This window comes from Balaenoptera borealis (genome assembly GCF_965194805.1).
Source record: "Balaenoptera borealis genome assembly, chromosome: 7".
In the NCBI taxonomy this organism is placed as follows: domain Eukaryota; kingdom Metazoa; phylum Chordata; class Mammalia; order Artiodactyla; family Balaenopteridae; genus Balaenoptera; species Balaenoptera borealis.
The window spans coordinates 89,226,108-89,252,065 of NC_138864.1; the positions used below are offsets into that span (position 1 = coordinate 89,226,108).

At 39.7% G+C, this 25,958-nt stretch overlaps 1 protein-coding gene across 10 annotated transcripts in view; it reads right to left on the reverse strand.

Moving 5' to 3' along the window:
* The window catches only part of ELMO1 (engulfment and cell motility 1), a 552,023-nt gene that overhangs the window by 361,224 nt on the left and 164,841 nt on the right, over nt 1–25,958 (reverse strand). For all 10 annotated transcript variants that reach the window (XM_082399508.1, XM_082399510.1, XM_082399509.1 and 7 more), the window contains 3 exons: nt 20,232–20,401; nt 9,848–9,883; nt 51–150 (listed from right to left, as the gene is read on the reverse strand). In XM_082399508.1, coding sequence (XP_082255634.1) covers nt 51–150; nt 9,848–9,883; nt 20,232–20,401 — 306 coding nt within the window. The remainder of the gene's footprint in view (nt 1–50; nt 151–9,847; nt 9,884–20,231; nt 20,402–25,958) is intronic.

Here is a 25,958-nt window from a genome sequence, read left to right on the forward strand (position 1 = left end):
TCTGTAAAAGAAGGAAGTGATTTGACCTTGGGAAGCACAATCTGAATTACCTTCTTAATGAATGCCACCGAAAACGTATCCCAGGACACTATTCCATGGTCCATCAGCTCCACAAAGGCCGTCAGGGTGAAGGACAGCATGTCTCCAAAGCTGGAAAACACAAGACGGTATAAGGGTGATGGGCCCAAGAGCTAAATACAAGGGAAGACAGACGTGAGAAAGCTTTAGAAAGATGAATACAAACAGAACTGTAAGAGATCATTGGGATAAGCAGCTGGGCCACAGGCAATGTCCTTGCAAACGTGAGTGAGTCAGTAGGCAGGAGGCAGGTGGCTTCACAGAGGGGAGCCAGGGCCTCCGTGGGACACACCTGGGCTCACACTCTCACTCAGGTGAGCTGTGTTGTACTGGGCAGGTCCCTAATCTCCCTGAGCCTCTGTCTTCTCCACTGAAAAACTGGATAGTGAAATCTATTTCATCACAGGGCTGCTTGTAGAGCACTTAATAAAGTGTGTAACATACAAGCATTCAGTAAATGATAGCTTAAAAAAGCTTCCCAGCAAACAAAAATTAGGAAGAGGGCAATATGCTTCTTTTATTATCTCTGGGTATCCAACAGGGAAGATTATAAATAATTCTATTAACAGTATTAGCACTTTGCAAAGGATTCTTGTGGTCTATACTTGCGTGTGTGTGTGTGTGTGTGTGTGTGTGTGTGTGTGTGTGTGTGTGTGTGTTTGGGTGAGTGCATTTACACACAAACACATAGATACAAATATATATGTAAGCATATTCATTTCTATATTACACTGGCCAGCATTTTATCTTTAGTTAATAGGCTTTATGTAATATCTTTCTAGAATATTATGGATAATAACTGTTTGCCAGCCATAGACTCGCTGTGATTCAAAAGGCTGTAGGAAGGGTCTCATGAGTGGGTTAGAAGTCTAAGCAGAGATCAGGCAAGCTCAAGTAAAAGAACGGCCTTCTAAAAAAGCTCCACCCGTGACCCTTATCAGACAATACCCTGATTTCTAGTGCTTTCAAAACAACACTGAGAACCTTTTACAGAAACTCACCTCTATTGTAAATTATCACCATAATAAATAGTAACTCAAAACTCTCAAGATAAGTACTTTCTCTTCAAGTACATTGAATTACGCCCATCAGGATCTCCACACTGTATACAACCACACTGATTCATATGCTTGATTTTTTAAAAATAAAGTTAGTTGTTCAGATTTTTAATCTGTAGACTCTTATATATCACAATTGCTACACTACAAAGTCTCATAAAGTGTTTAGATTGAATCTTCCCAACCATTTTCAATTAATAGAATAGGAAACAAGCTCATATTTCTTTTAAAACAGCTTCACAATTTCCCTTCTTCCTAGTGTTCTCAGCCCAGCCTCAATAACAGACCTGGAAAATTCTGCATCATCTCCGAAGCTGTGATGCTGAAAAGAGACCTACCAAAGAGGAAGTGGCTCTCAGGAAAGGACCGTGATCCCAAGCTGCCGGAGATCAGAGGGGATGAGGTGCGCCTGATAGAAATGGTTAAGCGGGTGGTTTCTGGAGTCAGACAGCAGAGGCTACCCGCCAGCTCTCAGTGGACAAGGACACATTGTGTGCCTCGATTTCCTCATTTTATAAAAATGAGGACGGGGCTTCCCTGGTGGCGCAGTGGTTGAGAATCTGCCTGCCAGTGCAGGGGACACGGGTTCGAGCCCTGGTCTGGGAAGATCCCACATGCCGCGGAGCGACTAGGCCCGTGAGCCACAACTACTGAGCCTGCGCGTCTGGAGCCTGTGCTCCGCAACAAGATAGGCCGCGATAGTGAGAGGCCCGCGCACCGCGATGAAGAGTGGCTCCCGCTTGCCACAACTAGAGAAAGCCCTCGCACCGAAACGAAGACCCAACACAGCCAAAAATAAATAAATAAATAATTAAAAAAAAAAAAAAAAATGAGGACGACAGTGATGCTGGTGGTGGTGGTGATACCTAACTCAGAGGACTGCTGGGGAAATGAAAGGAGCTACCATACTTAGGGCCCTCTAAGCAGTGTATAGCACATGGAAGGCAGTATGCGAATGTTACTTATTATCATTATGCAAAGTGGTATTTTAAAAAGGTACATAAAGCTCATGATTTTCAAATGTCTGTCTTTATTGTGTCAAGAATTCTCTGTCCTTGGAGGGAGAAAAAAAAAAAAAAAAATTGCAAGAAAAGCCAAACGTTTCAAGCCAGAGAGAAAAGCAGCAAATATTTTTTTAAAGGCTTTTCTGAGTCACAGGCGGGCAATCCCAATCATACAGGCTGGCATCAGAGAATCATGCCCCAAAAAAGAAATTCCAAACCAGAAAACTCAAGCTTATTTTAAGAAAACAAAAAAAAGTAGAAAGACAGGTGGAAAATGGATTAAAAATACTAGCAAGAAAGGTTATATAAAAATTCCAGAATGGCTCTTTCTACAGACAAGGAGTCCTAAGAAAATCCAAACATTAGCTTGTAAAAAAAAAAAAAGAAGGAAATTGCCTCAGGAAAATAAGAGAGCCAGGAAATAAAAGCAATTAGTAAGATTTATTAACAGATTATGTAGGCACTAGTATTACTTTGAAAATATTATTACATAATAATGTATAGAATTATTAGTAAACAATATTAGCTAATTTATTATTTTATTATATTATTAGTGATAAACCATATTAGCAATTTATTTACTTAAAAAAAGGAAAAACAACCAAGTGATAATGAATGGCTGCCATTTGTTTACACCTGGCATGCTAAAAGACCTCAACTGCTATAAGATGCCCATCTACAAGACATTGCAGGATGGCATTTGTGACCTCCACACAGTGCAAAAATACTGCCTCAGTATTGTCACTAAAAGAACAAGCAATGGAACAGGCAGTGAAAAAGGAGTAACATGCTGCTGAAATCAAACTCTTCTTTATATTCCCTGTAGCTGGGACTAGAGATGATATTAGTCTTCATTCACTGCTTTAAAAGCAAAAGATAAATTGTATTTATGCTAATTATCTGAAGGCAAAATGACTCTGTTCCTTGCTCAATGGACTCATAATCTTAATGCTCTTAGTAACATCTGGGGATTGTCCCTCTTCCTTAAGTGTGCCACAGCTCTGCCTACAGGCTCCTCAGACAGGCTGCAAGGACCTGGGGAAAAAATGGAGAAGAAGGGAAAGAGTATTGTTTCGTTTCCAAAACTCCAAGCTGCTTTCGGGACCAGGATTTAACTCTCCAAGGTTGTTAAGGAGTTGGAGCACCGTTTCTGAGACTGCAGCTAGGGCTTTCTGTGCTTTGTAATCACCCATTAGTGTGAACGACTGACAAATGAGAGAAGCTTCTTCACATCACACCAAGGTGCCCAGGAGAAGGATCGCTCTCTTGGTCCATCTAATGTTTTATATAAATGTTATATAATTTATATTTATATAAATATTATCTAATAACATTTAACATATTTAAATATATAACTATATACTCTATGGATATAATGTTATTAGACATATATATTATATCTAATCATATATATGTATATGTATCTTATATAATATATAGATATAAATGTTATTAGATATACTATGTTTATATGTTATATATTATAAAATATATAATATGCATATATACTATATTATACATACAGTATATATATGATATCTATAATTCATTATAACTGGTTGCTGGATGGCATACTAGGTTTACATGAGGGAGAAGTTTTTCAAAATTCAACTTCATATCCTTAGTTGCAAGAAAAGGAGAGCCATGCTAAAATTTTGTTACCTTCCAAATCAACGGACTCAATCATCTCATTTCAAATGAGGCAGCTATAAAAGCTCTTATTGAACCCTGACACAGATGCTTATTTCACTGCTAGAGGAGTGATTCAGGCTCCAAGAGGGAAGGCAGGAGCCAAGGTCCTGTCTCTGAAATCCGTGCTGGGTGCAGAAGATCAAGGCTAAAAGGATTACAAATATAAAGCAACCACATGGCACATGCGGGGAGCATTTTTATTTGCTTGGTTTATTTGTTTTTTATAAAGTGCCAAGTTAAAGATTTTGCAGTACTGACTGCCACAAATTAAGCCGACTGCAAACTTTACATGCTGGTTGAGAACCATGTCACAGCCAACACACCATGTGTGCTGGAATGATTCAAATAAATGTTTCTCATCAATTCAGTAGAGACCCTCTTCTTTCCAACAAAATTTAGCCAATCTCAAAGCATTTAAATTTTATGCTGCTAATTTTATAAAAGAATAGTGCTTCCAAATGTCTCCATTGGGTGTCATGCCCAAAAGAGAAGCAGAGAAAAGATGAAAATAAAGACCAGGTTCCAAGTTATTAATAAATCATACTGAATATATCCCTAATTGCCAGAATTAATGAATATAGTTCTACCCTGCCCTTTGAGTTTTTCCTAGTATTTTATTTTGTTTCTGGTAAAACTTATGTACATTGAAATGTATGGATTTCTGTTGCCCTTCAGACATTCCCTTACCCTTTAGAATCATAGCATTACTTACATCAGCATATATTCTTTTGGCTCCTTTGTTGAAAATTTAACTGTGGATCAATTTTGGACTCTATTCTATTCCATGGATCTGTCTATCCTCTTACACCAATATCATATTGTGTTAATAACTAACTTTACAGGAAGCCTTGAAGTCAGTTAATGAAATCTTCCAAATTTAGTGATTTTTATGAGTTTTTCAAGACTGTTTTGGCTCTTCTAGGTCCAGTGCATTTCCTTTAAGTTTTTAGAATTGGCTCGTAATTTCTTTTTAAGAGATTGTATTTCACTGAACCTAATTTGGAGAGAATTGCTATCTTAACTATATTGTGTCTTCCAATCCATGAAATGGTATATTCTCCACTTATTTAGGTCTTCTTTAATTTCTTTCAGCAATATTTTTTTTTTCAGTGAACAGATACTGATGTCTCTTGTTACATTTATTCCTAAGAATTTTATGATTTTTGACACTTTGTAAATGGAAATTATAAAATTTCATTTTCCAGTTGTTTGCTATTAAGGTATAAAAATATGTCCCTTTTATATACTCATGTTATATCCTGAAACTTTGCTAAATTCAGTTATGGGATCTAGCAGTTTCTTTGTAGATTCTTTAGGATTTTCTACATAGTCAATCATGTCCTCTATGAATAGAGTTGGTTTTACTTCTTCCTCTCTGATCATTATGTCTTTTATCTCTTTCTTGACTTATTGCTATGGCTAAAAACTACGGTACAATGTTGAATAGAAGTGCTACATATTTGCCTTATTCCCAATCTTTATTGGGAGGGGTGGGGATTCAGTCTTCCAACATTAAGTGTAATGCTTTTTTTTTTTTTTGCAGATAGTCTTTATCAGGTTGAGGAAGTTCCCTCTATTCCTCAATTGCTGAGAATTTTTATGAATGACTGTTGGACGCTATGAAATGCTTTTTCTGTAACTATTATCTACTTTCTGTATCTATAAAGATGCTTTTTCTCTTTAAGTTTTTTCCTTTATTTTGCTAAATACTAAATCACAGTGACTGATTTTTCAGATGTTAAACTATTTTTGAGATAAATCTTTACAGGCCACAAATCTTTTTTATACATTGCTTGATTATATTTGTTCATACGTTTCTGGGGAGTTTTGCACCTCTGTTCATTAAATCGTCTATAATTTTTATTTCCTGCATTTTGGCTTTGTCAGGTTTTGGTATCAGAGTGATACTGGCTTCATAGGCCTCATAAAATGATTGAGGACTTTTCCCCTCTACCTCTATTTTCTGAAATATGTGTAGATTTGGTATTTCTTCTGCATATGTATAATAAAATTCACCAGTGTAACCAATTTTCATTGTGTAAAGGCTTTTGAAAATGAATTCAACTTCTTTAATAGATGTGGGTATTCCGATTTTCTATTTCCTCATAGGTCAGTTTTGTGTCAGTTTAGTCCTCAGTTAATGCTGAGATGGAGTAAGGAGAGCAAGAGGTTTATTGGAAGATAGGTGGTGCTTGTGAAAGATAAAGAGGCACAAAGCAAGACTGGGTAAGAATACCCTTCAGACCGTGAGGTAGATCTGATGCCTGTGAAAGGAAAGAGGACGCAGATGTAGATATGACAGTCCCAGCCAACCCAAGAGGAAGCTCAGTATAAATATGGACTGTTAGAGGGGTCCCACAGTGGGCAGAAATGGCCAGGCCCTGGTATGTGCACCATGTTCACCAGGCTCACTGACTAGGGGCTGCCTGGAAAGAGCGTGTATAGTCTTAGTTTGAAAGCTGTCATGGATCTTGAATGTGCTATAGAGGGAAGCTATCAGCTAACTGTACTCCTCAGGGCTGATGAGCAAATTCTTTCTTGAAGGGAGATTAGAAATTTAAAAAGAAATTAGAAAAGAGTGTTAAAATCTCCAACCATGATTACAGATTTGTCTATATTTCTCTTTAGTTGTCAGATTTTGCTTCATGTACTTTGAAGCCTTATATTAGGTACAGACACATTTAACAGTTTATGTCTTCCTAATGAGCCAACCATTTTTTATTGTGAATTATCTCTCTTAATCTTTGATAATATGTTGCCTTGAAGTCTTATTGAGCCTGATATTAATAAAACAACCGTTTTATTATTATTTCCATTTACATGGTATATGTTTTTTCACTTTCAAACTACATGTTCTTTTGTATTTATAGTATATCTCTTGTAAACAGCATATAGCTGGGTCCTGCTTTTTCAAATTTGATCTGAAGCCTCTTAATTGAAGAACTTCCTTCATATTTCCTGTAGTGTGTATCTGCTAACAATGAACCATCTTAGTTTTCCTTTATTTGAAAGTGCTTTTATTTCACCTTCATTTTCAAGATAGTGTTATTAGAAAAGAATTCTGGGTTGACAAGTTTTTTTTTTTTTTTTTCTTTCAGCACTTTTAAGAGGTTGCCTTCTGGCCTCCACTATTTCTAATGAGAAGTCAGCTCTCATTCTTATTTTTATTTTCTTAATGTAACAAGTTGTTTTTCTCTGGCTGCCTTCAAGGTATCCTTTTTATCCTTCAGTTTCAGAAGTTTGACTATGATGTTTCTAGGCATAGTTTTCTATTTATCCCACTTGGGTTCAACAAGCTTCTTAGATCTAAAAATTTATGTTTTTCAACAAATTTTAGAAATTTTCTGTCATTATTTCCTCAAATATTTTTCTGCCCCATTATCTGTTTCCTGTCTCTATGGGACCCCAATTAAATGTATTTAAAATCAATTGTTACTATCTCACAGGTCAATTATTCACTATTCACTTTATCTAGTCTTCAGATTGGGTAATTTATACTGATATATCTTCAAGGTTACTGTCTCTTCTGCTATCTTCAACTCCTACAGTGAATTTTTCATTTTAAATATTATACTTTTCAGTTTCATAATTTCCAATTGGTTATTTCTTATTGCCATTTCTCTGCTGAGACTCCCCATCTGCGAATTTAATATGCTAATGCTTTTCTTTAGTCTTTTAATATATTTATAAACATTGCTTTAAAATTTTCATCTGCTATTTCCAACATCTGGGTCATCTCAAGGTAGGCTTCTACTACTTGCTTTATTTCTTTTCTTAAGTACAGGCCATCTTTTCCTATTCCTTATATACCTAGTAATTTTTTACTGTATTCTGAACATTGGGAATGAAACACTGCCAAGGCTCATAGTTCAGTTTTGTTCTTCTGAAAAATTGGTTTTTGTTCTAGTAGGAAGTTAACTTGGCTAGAACCAGACTCCAAACTCTTCAGTGAGTGGCAGTTTAAATCTCTTCCCAATTCTTTCCATTTCCAGTTGCTAATTTTACCAGGTCCCTTTGGGGTTCCTATACACACGTATATTCACACTTCAGTGATCAGTGATAGATTTGGCAGAGTTTATATATAGATATGGGGTCGTCTCATACCCTCTGAGCCTCCTTTCTTTCATGGATTCCCCTTAATAATCTAGCTGCTCTGCCAGCCCTAAACTATATCCTCTTAGTAACTTACTAAGACTGAGGGTTCTTGTCACCCCATGCTACCTGGATGAGCAGGAATCCTCAGGCAAAAAGCTGCAAACACACAAATCTCATCTAGGGCTTATTTGTTCTCTCAAAGATCGACTTACTTCTTCTTTCTGTCTGTTTTCAGTTGCTATACAGTTTCCTCAAACACTTGTTTTTAGATGTTTTTGTTTGCAATATTTTGTCTAGAGTTTATAATTACTATCTATGGTACTTAGTCTGATTAAGCTACTTTGCCATTACCAGGGCCCTGAGCATTGATTTTGTCTGTGATTGATAAATGGAAATCATGATTCACGCTTAGTTACACTTCCAACACCTCTATATACCAAAAGATTAAAACTGCTGGCAGATAAATTTTAAGAAATTATTTTGGCTTCAGAGCCCAAAATTCTTCTGCATTAGCAAATTGTATGAGGTTGTTAGAGAAAAAATCAGTTTGAATCCCAACACCACCTCATTTTAACTTCTTCATAAAGGAAACAATTCTAATTTTACTCATCTTGTATGGTGGATAAAAGTGTGAATTAGAAGTAACGAGTATAAACATTGAGACAATGCCCAGGACAGAGTAAATTCTCATAAAAAATGGCTTCTACTACTATTACCATTAAGTGCTTCTACTATATTAAAAATATATATCAAAGTTAGGTTTAAGAAGCTTTACCCTAAAAACTCAATATTTCTACTTTATTAGAATTTAATAACTGAAGAGTTCCTGCAATTAATACTTCTTCTAGTGGGAGGGGTAGGGGAAGATGAATGATTTGAGACCACTATCATACACTGATCAGAATTTTCTCTGAAGGCTTAAAAAATAAGGTGCACATTTTCAGATACTGTTCAGTCTTCCTTCTCAAACTGAAACTGTATGCTTAACAACTTAGCAAAATGGGACTTTGTTCAACCTATTATAGAGAGTTTGTTAGATCCTCTTTGGACTCACCTTGTTTAGTGGATAATAAAGGCACTGAGGAGGGAATACTCTAAGAAAGAAGTTTTGAGATTTCCAGACACAATTATCAGGCAATTCACAAATATATAGGTTGAACACGTTCTCAGACTGAAAGTAAATAATTTTCATTCCATACTTCAGCCCTAAATATTTTTTTTAATGCGGATCTTTTTCTTACCAAGCCATTGAAGAAAATCAAAGACTTTTGACTTTGAACATCACATAGGCCACAAAAAAGAAAGTTTTTTTTTTAAGTAATACATAAAATTATGCCTAGCCTTGCTCCAGGAGAAGGGTAGCAATCCTGATGTGATCATTTTATGGTTACAAACATAAAATACTCTTTCTACCACAAAGCAAAGAGAAAAGGGAAATAAATTTTTAAAGAACCTGTTCATAAGAACATCTAAAAGGGGCTTCCCTGGTGGCACAGTGGTTGAGAATCTGCCTGCCAATGAAGGGGACACGGGTTCGAGCCCTGGTCTGGGAAGATCCCACATGCCACAGGGCAACTAGGCCCGTGAGCCACAACTACTGAGCCTGCGCGTCTGGAGCCTGTGCTCCGCAACAAGAGAGGCCACAATAGTGAGAGGCCTGCGCACCGCGATGAAGAGTGGCCCCCACTTGCCACAACTAGAGAAAGCCCTGGCACAGAAAAGAAGACCCAGCACAGCCAAAATAAATAAATTAATAAATTAATGTAAAAAAACAAAGAACATCAAAAAGAAAGCAAAAATAAATCACTTACTCAAAACATCTAGACACATAGTTACACAATCAGTCAGAGGACAGGGTTTAATTATGCAGAGAAGAAGGAAGTGTTATATCATCTGTATCAACCCATCAGAAATTCTTACCAAGGCTTCATGATCTTCTGCAATTTCTGGTATCGTCTGCAAAATTCAAAAACAGTCATGTAAGGAGCATGTGTGAAAGCAATGAGTTTTACACAAACTACAGATCATGAAGAAAGCCCAGGATGAGATATAGGGCAGATTTAACAGTCATTAAGAGAACTTAATTCATTTCAAAACATTTCTCCAAGCAATAAATTGGTGTTTTTTAATGATACGAAACAATCAAAAGATGGGGATTAAACCACTGCAACCAACCTATTGCATTTACTTATGAGTAAAGGCAACAAGAACACTCCATTTGGCTCAGAATGGGTATGTATTCAACAGGGGGAAATCCCTAGAAATAAGAGGGGCATATTTTCAATGAAAAAGTAGAGCCAAAAAACACTAGTCCAGTTGTTCTTAAGTACATGCTCAACAATGGAGAAATAGTTGATTATCTTTCTTTGGTAAAATGCCCACTAATTCTACTTTCTCTTTTCTTAAGAGAAAAAAAAAAAATGCTTCTTCTGAAGGAAGACACCGTGAGACATTGCAATAATTTCTGGACCACAGATGGAACCCTGGGATAGTAGTCTGCAAAAAAAGTGCACAATCAACAAAACATGTCCGTAAAAAAGGACAATTATGCTTCTTTAAAAACTAAAGATTAGGTCAAGAAGATTAGGAAACAAGTGTTTCTAACCTTATCAAACCACTTCCCATTCCTCAAGTCGGCCAAATTTCTCTGGCATTAAGTGTGTTCTTCCCTCTGCTGGGGGAATACCCTTCCCCTCCTTGTCAGACTAGCTAAGTCCTACCCCAAATTCATCTGATTCTAGGCTCCTCTGTGAAGCCTCCCTGACTTCTGATTTCCCTTCCTTGACCAGACTGAGGGTGGCGCCCATGTCCACAGTGCTGAGAATACATCAGCTGCACGACTTAGGACATCTCACTGTCCTTCCAGCTACCTGAAGGCAAAGGCTCGCTCTGTAACTCAACTACTATAATGTCAGGCACATGCAGAGTAGGTACTCAATTCAGAAGAAGTTTCACATTTTCAACCACATAAAATGTAACCACTCCAGAAACCTAACTGACCATGAGAAGATCAGATCTAGTGTTTGATAAAACTCGGGAGTTAAAAATGCATATAAAGTGATCTTCCTCTTCCTGCTCCCTTCCCCCTCCTTAACCTGCCTTTCTTTAAAAAAAAAAAAAATATATATATATATATATAAAATGCACTACCTAAAAGTTGAGAATTATATTTTATTCGGTGGACTTTCTGAGGACTCAATCCCAGAGGCAGCCTCTCAGATAGCGCTGAGGGACGGCTCCGAAGAGGAAAGGGAGGAGCCGGGACACATAGGAGTTTTGCAATAAACCAGGGAGTCAGAACATCAAAAGATTATGGTTAAATAAAGAAAAACCAGACATCTTAAGTTAATGGATTTAGTGCTTTTCCATATATGAGAAGATGCAACAGTCTGGGCTCACTGAAATCATTCCTTTGACATGCACCTTAGCTATTTAGGACCAGTATCCTGCTTTTCTCCATCCTGAACCCCCTCAGGGTGGCGGGGGGGGGGGGTGGTGGGCAGCTGTAGTGGCTGCCACAGTTAGGCCACAATGTCCTTTGTTTACTGATATGGCGGGAGGACATTTTTCATCCACATATATATTAGCTTCCTTTCCTTCTCCTTCAAATAGCCATTGGGCAGAGTGGAAGAAGTTGGTGGCTATGCGGAAGGAGGCCTGAGCAGAGTTTGGGCCCTTTTGAAAGAGTCAAGCACTACCCTCCACTAAAAGGAACTGGGGATCCTTGGAGAAATGACTCGGTCCAGGGCTGGAAAGATCTAGATAAGCCTGGAACATTTTGCTTAGCCAAAAAGTACAGAAATGCTCAAAGAATAATGGGAGGCAAGGCAGGACACAGAATACAGCTTGATGAAGTTTCCTAAACCATATCTGGGACAAATTGGACATCAAAATAAATAGTAATAGTGATAGATTACAGCCCAATGACTAAAACAGGGAACAAATGGCCTACATTGCTTTAAAGAGTGGTGTGCTAGTATTGTTGAAGAGCCAAATCTCTGGGAGAAAATATACAAACCTGATTTGTACCACTTTCCATTTCCCATGGTGTAACTACTCCAAAATTATTTCTTAATTATTTACAAAGGGGGAAAACTGCATTACAGGGAGATACCTGGAAGGTGCTATCTTAACAAGTGGTCAAAGTGAACATCAGTAATAAGACAAAGTGACATCATGTGCCATTAATAGGATGCAATGAAATAAACACAAGCATCTGTGATATTCTAGCCAAAGACATATGTTTTCTAAAAGAAGAAAACACTGGAGAAACCTGTAGAAAAAGGACTCCGTGTTTCAATAGGAAACTATGCACTGTCTATGGCTTACTCTTCTGGGTTATCAGATTCCAGCCCTGTTGTCTTTAAGTTGTAGGTAACTGATGCATATGTATATTTTGTCCTGCCTAGTGGTGATTTAATTAACTTCCTCCCTGCAGGTGAAAAACCAGTTTTGTCTCCATTTGCAATTCATTTCGACATTGCTCTGTTTCATATAAATTTGGGCCCTTTTGACTCTTCCTCTGAACCAGTGAAAACATCTGCCTAGTTCCCTCATATCAGATGAGTAAAATACATTCTTTTAACACATATTCAATTTTATATCTCTATGAAAGCCATGCTTTTATCTTTCCCTGATAATTACCTTTTAATTAATTACCTTTTAATAAACCCCAATTGGGGAGTATTCTAAAAATGGCTCACCTATAATCTCAAAAAATGTCAAAGCCATGAGAGAAAAGGAAAGACTAAGGAATAGCTCCAGATTGCAAGAGATTATGTTAGGGAACCACTGACTGAAACCACCCGCCTTGGCCAGGCACAATGATAACCACTTGGATGAGTTGTCTGGCAACAAGAGGTCTTGATAAGAAACAAGGTGCTGCCACCAAAAACTAACCGGGAGAATTCGGGAGGGGCCGAAAGGAGGGAGGAGATGCCAGTCCATATGTCCTATCAACCTCCCAGAATCTTTCTCACTGGAATCCATCTTGGCCGAGAGATGCACGTCCACCAGGAAGCATCCTGAGTCAGACCAAATATGGGCACAAGCAAGATGACTGGCCAGAGACCACTTGGAAACTAACCCCACTACCATAAAACCTGAGATTGTGAGCCACGTGGAGGAACAGCTCTCCCAGGTTCCCTTACCCTGCTGCTCTCTGCCCGGACTCCCCTTTCCAATAAAGTCTTTTGTTTTGTCAGTACATGTGTCTCCTAGGACAATTCATTTCTGAGTGTTAGACAAGAGCCCACTCTCGGGCCCTGGAAGGAGTCCCCCTTCCTGCAACAATTAGGAGAAGACAGGACAACTGGGTGCAAGGGGCTCTCTGGAGTTAGGTCTTTGTAAAGGACACAAACAGGACAACTGGCGAAACTTGATCTTGCAACTTTTCCATTCAGTCTGGAACTGTTAAATTAATTGAACAAGGAGGCCTTTAGACCGAAGGGGCTCTAATGCTCTGGAGGCCTGTAAAAGCAATCTAAAACCCTAAACCTGCAAATGCCTCCAGGTTGGGAAATGGAAACCTAAGGACAAGCAATCACAAACAGCCAACTAGACTTTAAACTACAGCCAATCCAACAACTCCCTTGCTCTGCTTCCGCTTCTTCTCTACAAGAGTCTCCCCTCTCCCCCACCAGCCCCGGTGGGAAGAGTGTTCCTAACCACTTCCAGTCTGTCACTGACCAATTCTAACTGATTTTTGCTCAAATACACTCTAAAAATTTTTAATATGCCTCAGTTAATCTTTTAACAGAACTGCTACAAAATCAATGTTTGTGGGGTGTGTGTGTGTAATATATAAAGCAGTCACTGCAATTTTCCAAAATAACTTTCTCGCCTAGGGCCTGAGCATCCTTAGGTTTATATATGTGCTAACCCTGCAGCAGACCCTAGCCTTAGAAAGTTCTCCCTGACCAGAGTGCAGAAAGAAATTCATTGCCTAAACAGTGTTTCTTACTTCACTTCCTCACTTTGGCTTCAGAGTAAACGTAAGCAGAAGACAAACTTTTTGTTGTGATGTCTGTTTTCCTAACTGAGTTTCTCTCTCTCTCTCTCTCTCTCAATATACACCCACTTTAAAAGAAACATATCTGGAGAACAAATGATTCTCGAAAGACTGATGTTTCTCAGTGATCAGAAGCCCCTCACCTCAGCCCAAGCTATGGCATCTTTTCCCTAGCAGAAGATAATCTCTTCTTTAAACAGGCTGTGTGACCCCTTCTCATTTCCATTACCGGAGTGATAGACAAAGGCACAGAAACAAAGCAAAAAGGGATGGCGAGGCGGAGTGCCAGCATAAGGGATTTTCTGCCACACAATCCCCGACAAAGCCCTAGACGGTTGGCCCCTTTGGCGTTTGTGATGCAAATTTCTGGCAGGGCCCCAGAAGGGCTGCTGCAGTTGGAACTCCCTGAGCTCTGCTAAGTGCAGCTCCAGGAAAGCAGACAGAGGGAGCTGAGAAGACACAGCAGGCTTCTCAGCTGGGGCCCACAGACCACACAGAGCAGGTTCTTTCCAACTCTGGGGAGCTACTTGCTCCTCCCCATGGCCTCTGTTCGAGGTGAAGTGCAAGACACACATGGTGTGACCTGTGCTTGGCGGCTGGCAAAGAGTCGCTGATCAATGTGGCCTGGCCTGGACCTTCCAGAACAACCAAGGCTTATAAGAGACACTGAATTCTCAGAAGCGGCAGCATGAGTTAGAGCCAACAATCCATGTCCGTGGAGGCTAACAAAGTTACTTTCAAAAAAGAAATTCATCTTTTGTATGAAGACAAAATTTCAAAACATGTCACACATAGTTGCAAACTGTCATATGCATGTTTGTATTTTCTACGCACACACATACACCCATGTGCCTAACCCAGTGTCAGGAATATTCAGCACTTAAATAATACATACTTTGCTAAGTGAATAAAACCTACAAATCCATTCTCAAGTGTGGGTGCCTGGCAGCATCAAAGCCAAGACATCATTTCAGGTGCTTAATGCAGGTCATGACTCAATTTTCACATCTCCTGAGAAACAGTCGCAGCTCTGATTCCAGCCAGGAGGAAACGATCTGAATAATTGAAGTTGAATATGAAACTGTTCGTGTGTTAACAATGACAATTTTTATAAACACAAACACACATAGCTATACATACACCCAAATATCCTCATCTGTGTCATCTATATGACAGAATGGGGAGGGGATTGATAGTTTATACAGCAAATGTGGTTTGTTTTTAAGACAATTACTTAAGGGCTTTACATATCTCTAAAACAACTATGGGACTCTTTGCCCTGTTCCTAATACAGCCAAATTTTGGGGAAATGACCAACCAAGCAAATAAAAAGTACTTATAAATTCCCCAGATTAGTGAAAGCTCCTCAAATACCTCACTGCTATTTTTCTTAGGAAAGCTAGAATCCCTAAGGAAACGCCAGCCCAGTATTGCCCAGGGTGTTAGGAATGGACATACCCCCGACATGAATGGTAAAGTACAAATTAGGACATGTCAACAAGCTATGGGGCTGTTCTTATTTTAACACAGCTTCAACATGTGTATATCCTCTGAATCAGGAATTTTATTCCAACAGAATAAATATTCACAGAGATTCTGCTGAAGGAAAAACTGATGAGAGAATGTTCATAATCCTGAAAAAACCTGAAAGTAGTGTAAATATCCAACAACAGGGGAATGGTTAACTCTACTCTGCATAGCCTTCAAATTCTCCTATTACATTGCATATCAACTGTACCTCAACAGAGCTTTAAAAATCAATTAATAGGCAGATAACAAAAATGATGAGGGGAATAATATTTAATCACATGGGAATATTGTTAGGTACAAAAAGCAGGCTACAGAGAGCATGAATAATATAATTCTACTTTTGTAAAGCCAGTGTATGTGTGTGTGTGTAGCTAAAAGATTATACAAAAACAATATACACCAAGATGTTAAAAATATTTGTCTCTGGAAAGGCAGATTACAAATGACTCTTATTCTCCTCCTTCTGCTTATTTACATTTATTTTTTAAACAATAAATATATTTTTTTTATTAAGGAGAGAAAGCTAATTCAAAAAAAATGAGTTTTTCGTAAATACGTGAATTTAATTTCTTTCACTCTTAACTTTTCTGCCAGAGTGTTGCTACTGCTTACTCATATTCCAAGGGCATAATTTTCCTGTCATGTTGCCAAGTGGGAAACTATAAGGATCCTTTCATTCTTGGAAATGTTCCCCCTGTTCTTCTGATGGTTGAACAGTAGAAGGGCACAGGGTAAACTGTCCAATTATCTATGTGCATAGCAGCATAGACAAAGAACACAGTGTTTTATTAAAACCCAAAGAAAAGCAGCATTATTCACTACAATGGATTTAGAGTTGCAGGTACAATATTTTTTCTTTCAAATAAAATAAAATATATAATTTCTGAGAAATCTTTAAAAAAAACCACTGCCCATTCCTTAATGGGCACCATTTCCTGGCTCAGGTTGGGGAAACAAGTTTCCCCACAAATTTATTTGCTTCTACATCGATGTGTCAAGCTGAAACTAGACATGGAATTTCAAAATTCCACAAGAATGGAAAAATTTAAATTCAAGTTTTAGACACTGTGTTCTGCCAAAGTGACACTTCCCCTTGCTCCTTTGTGGCTAATTTTTCCCCCATCGTCACTCCTGGTACCAGCTGGAGAGAGACCTTTAAAAGCTCAGCCTTGGGCAATGGCAAACAGGCAAGTCTATCTTTGAATCTCATTACAGCTCAAAGTAAGCAGAAAAATTCCAGCTACATTTCTTCAGTGTTTCCTAAAAATTTCCACAGGTCCTGCTCAGGAAACCTCTGCCTTTCCCAGCTGGAAGTCTGCCTAGGACTTAAGTAAATGCCTTCCATAAGTAAATGCCTTCCAAATTGTAGGGTCTATTTAATTTGTGCAGTTTATATTCCAGAGGTTTCCTGTTAATTAATTAAAGTCTTGTTTAAGTTTGAGAAGCCGGGTTTCCTTATAAGAAAAGTGTCTTTCTCTTTTCTTTTTCATCTGAGCAAAAGATCTGAAAATAGCTGTGCATTAAATAAGCAGCTTCTTAGCATGAGTTGTAAGACCTTGCAGAAGGAAGGGAGGAGGTTGTACAGCTCCAGTGCCCTCTTTCCTCCATCCCTAAGTGTAGCATGACCTATAACTTATATAAAATGGTGATGAGGGTACACACCAAGATGATTCAGAGAGACCTCATCCCTTCCCAGTAACATAGTGTGATGGGAAAGTGTAAGAGACAATGCAAACCGGAACTCACCCAAGATCTGGTCTTGAGTTCTGCTCATCTGTCTGAAATCTGGCTGCATGTAACAAATTGGGATGGCTTACAGATTATAAATAATTAAAATATTAATGAGGATGATACACTATAGAAGAAAAAGAATTCAGTTACTGTGGTTCACATAAAGTAAATTCAGTATTGACATGTGAAACACAGAGATATAATTCAGACCTCCTGTCCCCAGTGATCAGCCTTTGGGTCACTCAGTAAGTCAAGATGAATTATAGAGTAAGGCAACGGCACAGATGAAAAGTCCTAATGTTGACGAGACAATACATAGTATCAGTTTTTACTCTTTCTCTTATGGAGCACAAGATGGGAGCGTCCCTTTGATGAGTTTTATCGGCTGAATTGTGTCCCCCCCCCAAATTCATATGTCGAATCCCTGCCCTCAGTACCTCAGAATGGGACAGTATTTGGAGATAGAGCCTTTAAAGAGGTGACTAAGTTAAAATGAGGTCATTAGGGTGTGTCCTAATCCAATCTGACTGGTGTCCTTATAAGAGGAGGAAATTTAGACACACAAAGAGACACCAGGGATGCCTGTGCTCAGAGGAAAGATGATGTGAGGACATAGGAAGAAGGTGGCCATTAGCAAATCAAGGAGAGAGCTGCAGCCAACACCTTGATCTTGGGCTTCCAGCCACCAGCACTGTGGGAATATAAATTTCTGTTCTTTAAGCCACCTGGTCTGTGCTATTTTGTTATGGAAGCACTAGCAAACAAATATAATGAGAAACTAAAAAAGTAAAGCCCCTAACGTGCATTTTCCCTCATTGTCAAATACATAACTGCCAACCTCCAGAGGTACTGGAGCTCAGGTCCAGTCCTCTATTCAGGGCGCATATCACATGGACTCTGGCTTTCAGCGTATGTACCATTGTAATTGTAATTATGATTGCAATTCTGATAAATTTGGAAGTATTAACACAATGTCATTCTGAATATTCCAGAGCTTAAGCCCCTGGATACTTGGGTATCTGTGGCAGAACCACCTAATATTAGCAGGTTCCATTATGACTGGCTCTGATGCAGTGTTTTTGATACATCGATGTCTGGGACTTAGATAAATCAATAAACATGAGGACAGTTGCACATTTTTATCTAACACGTTGTAAATGTGATGGAGGCAGAAGCTCCCAGGGCTCACTGTCCCACCAGAAGCAGTGGTGGGAGTGAAGAGGGGCCTACCACACGTGGCAGTCCCATGAAGTTGTCCACAGTTACCAGGGAAGGTGGTTGTAATCACAATTCCCAATCCACTGCTCACGAGTAACAAGGAATGAGGGATCTAACACGCTCTGCACTAGATTTCAGCTGGAGCTTCCAACAGAGACAGAACCCTCTTTCTCCTTTTCCTTGGGCCAGTCTCTTGGATCCCTAAACTAATTTAACTTCCCTCAAGCTGTTTCAAGCTCCAACCCCAATTTTTCAGTAACCACTTTGGATTCTGATAACACCCAGAATTTAAGATTCTCTGCCCTACTCTAAGCTGATGTTTGCCAAAAATGTAACGAGCAGAGTTTTAGTCATCATTAAAAAAATAAATGATATCTGTCTACAACTGAGCCTTTCCAGATTACCCAGTCCTGCTTGCCAGTCCTCTTGGATTTGACTCCCCTGCCCCCATTCACTCCTAGATATTTTCTCTACTTCTTTATGAAGGCCTCCAGCTCCAAACTCTAGAGAACATTCTTATACAGGAGATATTCTTGCTGTTATAAAACATGCTCTCTTTGAATGAGGCAAAAAAAAAGAATCTTTCATTAGTGCCAACTACAGAGGCTAAATAATGCCAAGTGTAGGAGGAGACAGGAAGGAAGAAAGGAAGGAAGGAAGGGAGTGGGCCAAGACAGGTCTCTGCCACGTACACTCAGCAGGTCATTCTTTAAATCACCACGTACTGAAGAGAGATTTAACTGGCCCAGGTTTACACCCCAATTCTAAATGCTATTTATTCTTTCCTAACAAATACCTATCTCAACTCTGCACATTCTTTATTTAGCATATTACTATGTAGTTAGCTGGCTCAGCATTCTCACATGCTCTAACAGGCATGCTCTAATAGTCTTCACCAGTTGCACGTGACCATATGGAAATGAGCAGTGTCCTGTGGACCCTACCCTGGTATTCTGTGGTCAAGGGAATTATCTGTCCACACATGTAAAAGCTAGACCCATCTGGCTCTGTGGCCAGAGAATCACACCAGAGATCAAACCCTACCCTGAGAAGGTGAGCTCCCCAATGCCCATTCCTTCCTTGCTCATGGTAGAACTCAAACTCCTTCAAGGCCCATTCACTGATACCTCCCCCCCCACCCCCCGTAAGGTTCCATGAGATGTAACTGGTCCAACCTCTAGACTCCCAGCCCTCAGGAGGAATTGTACCTCAACTGAATTCTGCCTCCATAAATATTTAGATGGCAAGGTTCACATTTTTTAAAATTTTCCCAACTTCCACTTTTTTGCACACAATGGGTACCTAATAAATGTTTATTGTACTTAATGATAAATAATTAAGGACATGTATTTCATCAGTCAAGTGTTAATTTTTTTAAAAAATTACTTCAGGGATGTCATTTCGACCTGGTTTAAGACTTTGAAACATAAGGAGGTATTCTAACTTTTTAAAAAAATGGAGTCAGGGAAGGAAAATTTTTTTTAGGGATAAGCAAAAGATGTGAGGGATTTATATTTTGAAGAATTATAATTTGTGTTGGAAAGGCCCTTAGAGATAATGACTAATATTTTTCCTTGTAAATCTAAAATTTCAGAGATTGTCTTAGATAATGGCTAGTTGGTGGGTGGAGAACATAGTGATACTTACATTATGAAACCACAGCCCACACATTATCTTAAACGCCATTTTTTTTTCCCTGAGCCTAGACAATTTCTGGCATTTAAAACTAGAAACTGCAAGTACAAGAAAAGTAACAAATACCCAGAACGTTATAAAGCACAGGACAGATTGGAAGTCTAGGTAAAAGATGCTTACTCAGTGCCGCTTTCCACCATCTGTGTGAGGAGAGAGATGCCATCCAGATTGATAAACTCCTGGGCAAACGTGACATCCCGGGAGAGGCTGGCCAAGTCCTTCAGGGCCTCCAGCTTGGCGTCCATACTCGACGACTGGATTCGTTCATGGAGCTGGTGGGCGTTTTGAGCCTTACCGGGGACAAAAACAAAGCACAGTATTCACGGAGGAAACCACAACAGACAAAAAATTAACATCTCATTGAGAAATGAAGACTCAAAGGCCAAAAGCACAAGACTAGATGAGTATTACAAACCAAGGGCAGGTTTCCAACCATAATGACTCCAACTTCAGGCAATGCCTGTCAATTTCACAGCGGGAATCAGTGGCCCTCTTTTGACAGGACCCATATTCCCATCTCAAGGAAAAGCAAGAGCCCAAGAACAGTAAAACCCCAGAAATGGGCTTCCCTGGTGGCGCAGTGGTTGAGAATCTGCCTGCCAAATGCAGGGGACACGGGTTCGAGCCCTGGTCTGGGAAGATCCCACGTGCCGCGGAGCAACTAGGCCCATGAGCCACAACTACTGAGCCTGTGCGTCTGGAGCCTGTGCTCCACAACAAGAGAGGCCGCAATAGTGAGAGGCCCGCGCACCGCGATGAAGAGTGGCCCCCGCTTGCCACAACTAGAGAAAGCCCTCGCACAGAAACGAAGACCCAACACAGCCATAAATAAATAAAAATAAATTTTAAAAAAATTAAAAAAAAAAAAACCCAGAAATGGAGCGGGTATGGCAGTGCAGAGGGGAAAATGGGTAGAATGTTTACTTTTTAAGTAAAATTATTATCTATAAATGACAGAAAGCTATTTGCTTAATTAAGCAATTACACAAATTTATACAGCATGTTCACCCGTTCAGTCAATACTCTGAGTAATAACTGCCTACACACAATGTTCAAAAGCTTCACTAGACACCCAAATAATCTTTCAGGGTTACTGAAAGTCTTCCAGCACAACACAATGGGGCTTGTAAATTCCACTTTTCAACAACACGTGTTTCACATCCATTAGCTATTTACTGCGTGAATTTAAAACAAAATAATTAGGCAACCAAATTAGCAGCTTTGTCTCCAATTAAAGTTCCCCTTTTTAAGGCATTTGCACGTTGCTTCTACATGCAGGACAGAAGTATACTGGAGGAGCTGAACTTCTAGATAATAATGTGTCTTCTGTATTTCTCATTCACCCAGTAAAGGTTTCCATATCTACCTTTCAGCTGGGACAGACAGTAGGAAAAATAAGATAATAAATTTTTCTGCCTGTGTTTTTGCTTAATAGAAATAACTGAATATCTTTGTAGTTATTAACTCAAAACTGCAATGGTTGAAGCACTCTGCCATTCTCATATTCTCCTTTGAAACTTGTCATATTTCAGAGAAAGGGGAAGAAGGTATATTTGACCCCAACAATGAGGCATCTTCTCCCAAACAGAAACTGATTAGAAATATCAGAGGAGCCCCATGTGAACTATAACAGGGTTAAGATTGCAGAGCAGAAAAAATAGAATCCACACAGGAACTAAGAGCAAAGGGATTCCACCCCAAGTGCCCCGTTCCTCCCTGCCCAGCTCCCCTTCACTGTCAGCTGGAAGCAGCCCCGCAGAAAGAAGGGGATTCAGCAGGGAAACCAATGCAATTCTTCAGTGACCAAGACAGATGAAACCCATACTCCTATCACTTGGTCAGAGACATATACTATGGTCTCCCATGTAATTATAACCAAAACTTGACACTTTGCATCAGAAACTAGAATAGAAGAAGGAAGCAAAGGAAGGTGCAGGAGAATAAGAACCTTTCCTACTCATTCACTGATACCCACATAGCTGACAAATGGCTCAAACCCTAAATTCCATTTTTTAGAAAGGGAGAATCACTTTATTTATCTTTTTACATTGTTCAAAGATGTACCATTCTCCAAAATTTTCAAATGGAGATACAGCATTAACAGTAACATACAATATTTAACCCAAGTGAATCACTTTGAATTCCTTGAAAAATACATTTTTCTCCCAGCCGGAAGTCTGCATTTACTATAGAGATTATGATAATAATGAGGACTCAAAAATGATTTCATTGTCATAATTAATAGTGTTTGGTGCTGTTAATACCACTATTAAAAACAGCTGACAGTTACTTAGTAACTGTAGATTTACTACATAGATTTTAGATTTTCGGTTTTTGGCCGCGCTGCGTGGCTTGCAGGATCTTAGTTCCCCGACCAGGGATCGAATCCTGACCCTCGGCAGTGAAAGTGCGGAGTCCTAACCACTGGACTGCCAGGGAATTCCCACCTAGTGTTTTTTATGAGCCACTCTTCGAAATATCTTCCTGAAGGACTTCATTCAATCTTTCAGGCAGGAGCTTTCATTATCTTCATTTTACAACGGAAATGGAAGCGTAGAGAAGTGAAGTAACTTGCCCAGGGTCACACAGCTTGTCCATGCTGGAGCTAAGATAGAACCTGGGCAGCTGGACTCTGGAAACAGGCTCTAAAGTAGTGCCCTGTGTCGTGCATGAGAACCCCCTGGGTGGTTTCTTAAAACATGGATATCTAGGCTCCACCCAAAGTTTTTGTTTCTGTAGGCCTGAGGTGGAGTCCCCTGAAGTGCATGTTTAACAAGCTCCCAGGTGCTGCTGCTGCCTCTGCTTGATACTGACGATCGTGGCATCACATGCTGAGAACCGCTGTTCTAAACCTCCCACGATACTGCGTCTCAAAGTGATGACGGAGGTGTGGCCCAGCCCCACAGGGCTCATGGGCTCTGCCTCTGTCTTCTAATCAGCACCTCGTCTTCTCCAGCTGGGGCACCACAAGCCCCTCGTGGCTTCCTGTAGCAAAAAGACAATCTACCCGCCCTTTTAAAAGGGTACATTTCTCAGCAGAAACAGTTGCTAAGAAAATAGAAAGTATGAGTCAATAATTATAAGATCTAGGTAGATGAGATTTATTATACCATTCTTTCTGCTTTTGTATGTGCTTGAAATGTTACCTACTTAGAAGTTCATGAATGGATTAATTGAACATAGTAAAAGTGAAGAGAGACAACAACAGAAACCTGGAAAGGACAAGTGTCCCGAGCAGAAGAATTAAGACTCAACAGCCCCTCACAGATGTAGAGAACAGACCTGTGGTTGCCAAGGGGGAAGATGGCTGGGGGAGGGGTGGGTTGGGAGTTTGGGGTTAGCAGATGCAAACTAGTACACATAGAACGGATAAACCACAAGGTCCTACTGTAGAGCACAGGGAACTATATTATATTCAATATCCTGTGATAAATCAAAAGGAAAAGAATATAAAACAGAATTTATATATATGTATAACTGAATCACTTTAATACACAGCAGAAACTAACACAACGTTGTAAATCAACTATGCTCCAATAAAAAATTTTTTTAAAAAGACCAAATAGTCCCAAATCCTAGGACTGCTAATCAGTTGCTGCTGTGGAAATCAAAAATATTTTACCAGGACAGTCACACACCAGTACAACAAAGCGATACTCTGACTTGCTGGGGTCTCAGCCAAAGAGTTACTCCCAATAACAGTAATAAAGCCTCCAAATTGTGTCAGACTGCAACATCCAGCTCATAGATGCAATCGCCTGAGAAGTTTCTATGGAACGGTCCACAACTCTCCTGCACTTGACCTAGTGCCTGAAAACAATATGCCCTGTTTTCATAGAGGTGTTCTTATCCTTCAGGGCAGACCTTCTTCCTTCCCTGAGTGCCATCATCTAAGGAGTCAACTCTTCATAAAAATGTCAAGTTCCCGAGGCATTTGGTGTTGGGTAAGTTTTCCTCGTGGTTTCAGGACATAAGTAAACCACTGGAGGGGACACATCATTCATGAGGATGGGAGGATTATGGCCAGCTTGGTGGGCTGTGGTGGAGAGCTCCCTGAACTACGAGTGAGAAGCTGGGCTACTTCCAGCCCTGTCATTGGTTAGCTCTGGTGCCTTGGAGAAATTCTCTTAATCTCTGGGCCTCATTTTCCTCATCGGTACACTGAGGAACTGTGACGAGATCACGTTTAGGGTTCCCCCAACCCACAAAGCCATAGATTGTTCCTCAGGTGGGCAGGAACCCTTACCATGAAGTCTGCCTAGAGAAAGTTTGCTCCATAGATGTTAATGCCCTATGTGAGCCCCAGTCAAAATATTATTATACATCAAACTGCTGGGACATTTTTTTTTTTTTTTTTTAATTAATTCTAGGGCTTTCTTTCTTTCTTTTTTTTTTTTTTAATGCTATTCTTGTCTGCTTACATTATTTTTTTTAATGTATGTATGTATGTATGTATGTATGGCTGTGTTGGGTCTTCGTTTCTGTGCGAGGGCTTTCTTTAGTTGTGGCAAGCGGGGGCCACTCTTCATAGCGGTGCGGGGGCCACTCTTCATCGCGGTGCGCGGGCCTCTCATTGCCAAGCACAGGCTCCAGACACGCAGGCTCAGTAATTGTGGCTCACGGGCCGAGTTGCTCCGCGGCACGTGGGATCTTCCCAGACCAGGGCTCGAACCCGCATCCCCTGCATTGGCAGGCAGATTCTCAACCACTGCGCCACCAGGGAAGCCCTGCTGGGACATTTTTAATGCAATATTTTTCCAGGTGGAACCGGAACAGGTAGAGATATATATTCTTTTTACCTTCTTTAATTTCTAAATAACATGGATGTGAAACTTTTATTAGAAAAAATAATGTGAGAATAAGTTTTATTATTAAGATACTGGGGTTGTGTAAGAAAAACTTACTTTTTTGGCATCAGTTATTTGCCAAAGATTACTCGGCACATAATTTCACTTGGTCTATATTCAGACAAGTCTTTACAGTTATCCATGAAGCTATGCCCCTTCAAAATCAAAGACAGAATCCTCACTCACTGATTCAACAAATACTCCTGGAAGCTTACTCTGAGCCAGGCACTGTTCTATATATTTAGGATTCTGCAACAAACAAGAGGCAAGCTTCTTGCTCTCCTGGAGCTTACGTCCTCGAGGTGGGAGGCAGACAATAAAACAAATTAACAGTAAGAAATTAAATATTGATGAGTTCATAGCAAAACCTAAAAGAGGAATGAGATAGTGACGGGTGGCTTTTTAAGATGGAGTGGTTTTCAGGGACAAGCGGCCTAAGAAAGCAATATTGATGCAGAGATCTGATTGACAAGGAGTCAGGCACATCGGGCAAGGGCCGAGGAAGATATTCTGGGCAGCAGGAATGGTTAGTACAAAGGAGGAACAGGAGGAACAAGCCTGGCATGTCTGGAGGGACAGAAGGAGGACCAGTGTATCTGGGGTTGGAGAGCAAAGGAGAAAGTGGAAGGAGGTGAGGACAGGCAAGCAGACTGGGCCAGGCGGCCTAAGGAGTTCATGAGCAGCAGAGCTGGAGGAATCCTGGGTGGTGATGAGCATCCCTGACTGAAAGGATGCATTTAAGTATCTAGACAGATGTGTGGTACCTTTGGAGCTCTCAAAATAGCATTATATTCAAACCCTGGAAGCCACCAAAATGTTCAACAATAGGACAATGGTTAAATAACTCATGATATAGTCATAGGATGAAATATCATATGGAATTAAAAATGAAACTTTCAGAGAATATACGATAGCATGGGCACATCTTCATGACGGAATATTAGGAGAAAGGGTAGGATGCAAATATATTTTATTGTTTCAGGGGCAGAGGTATATGTGT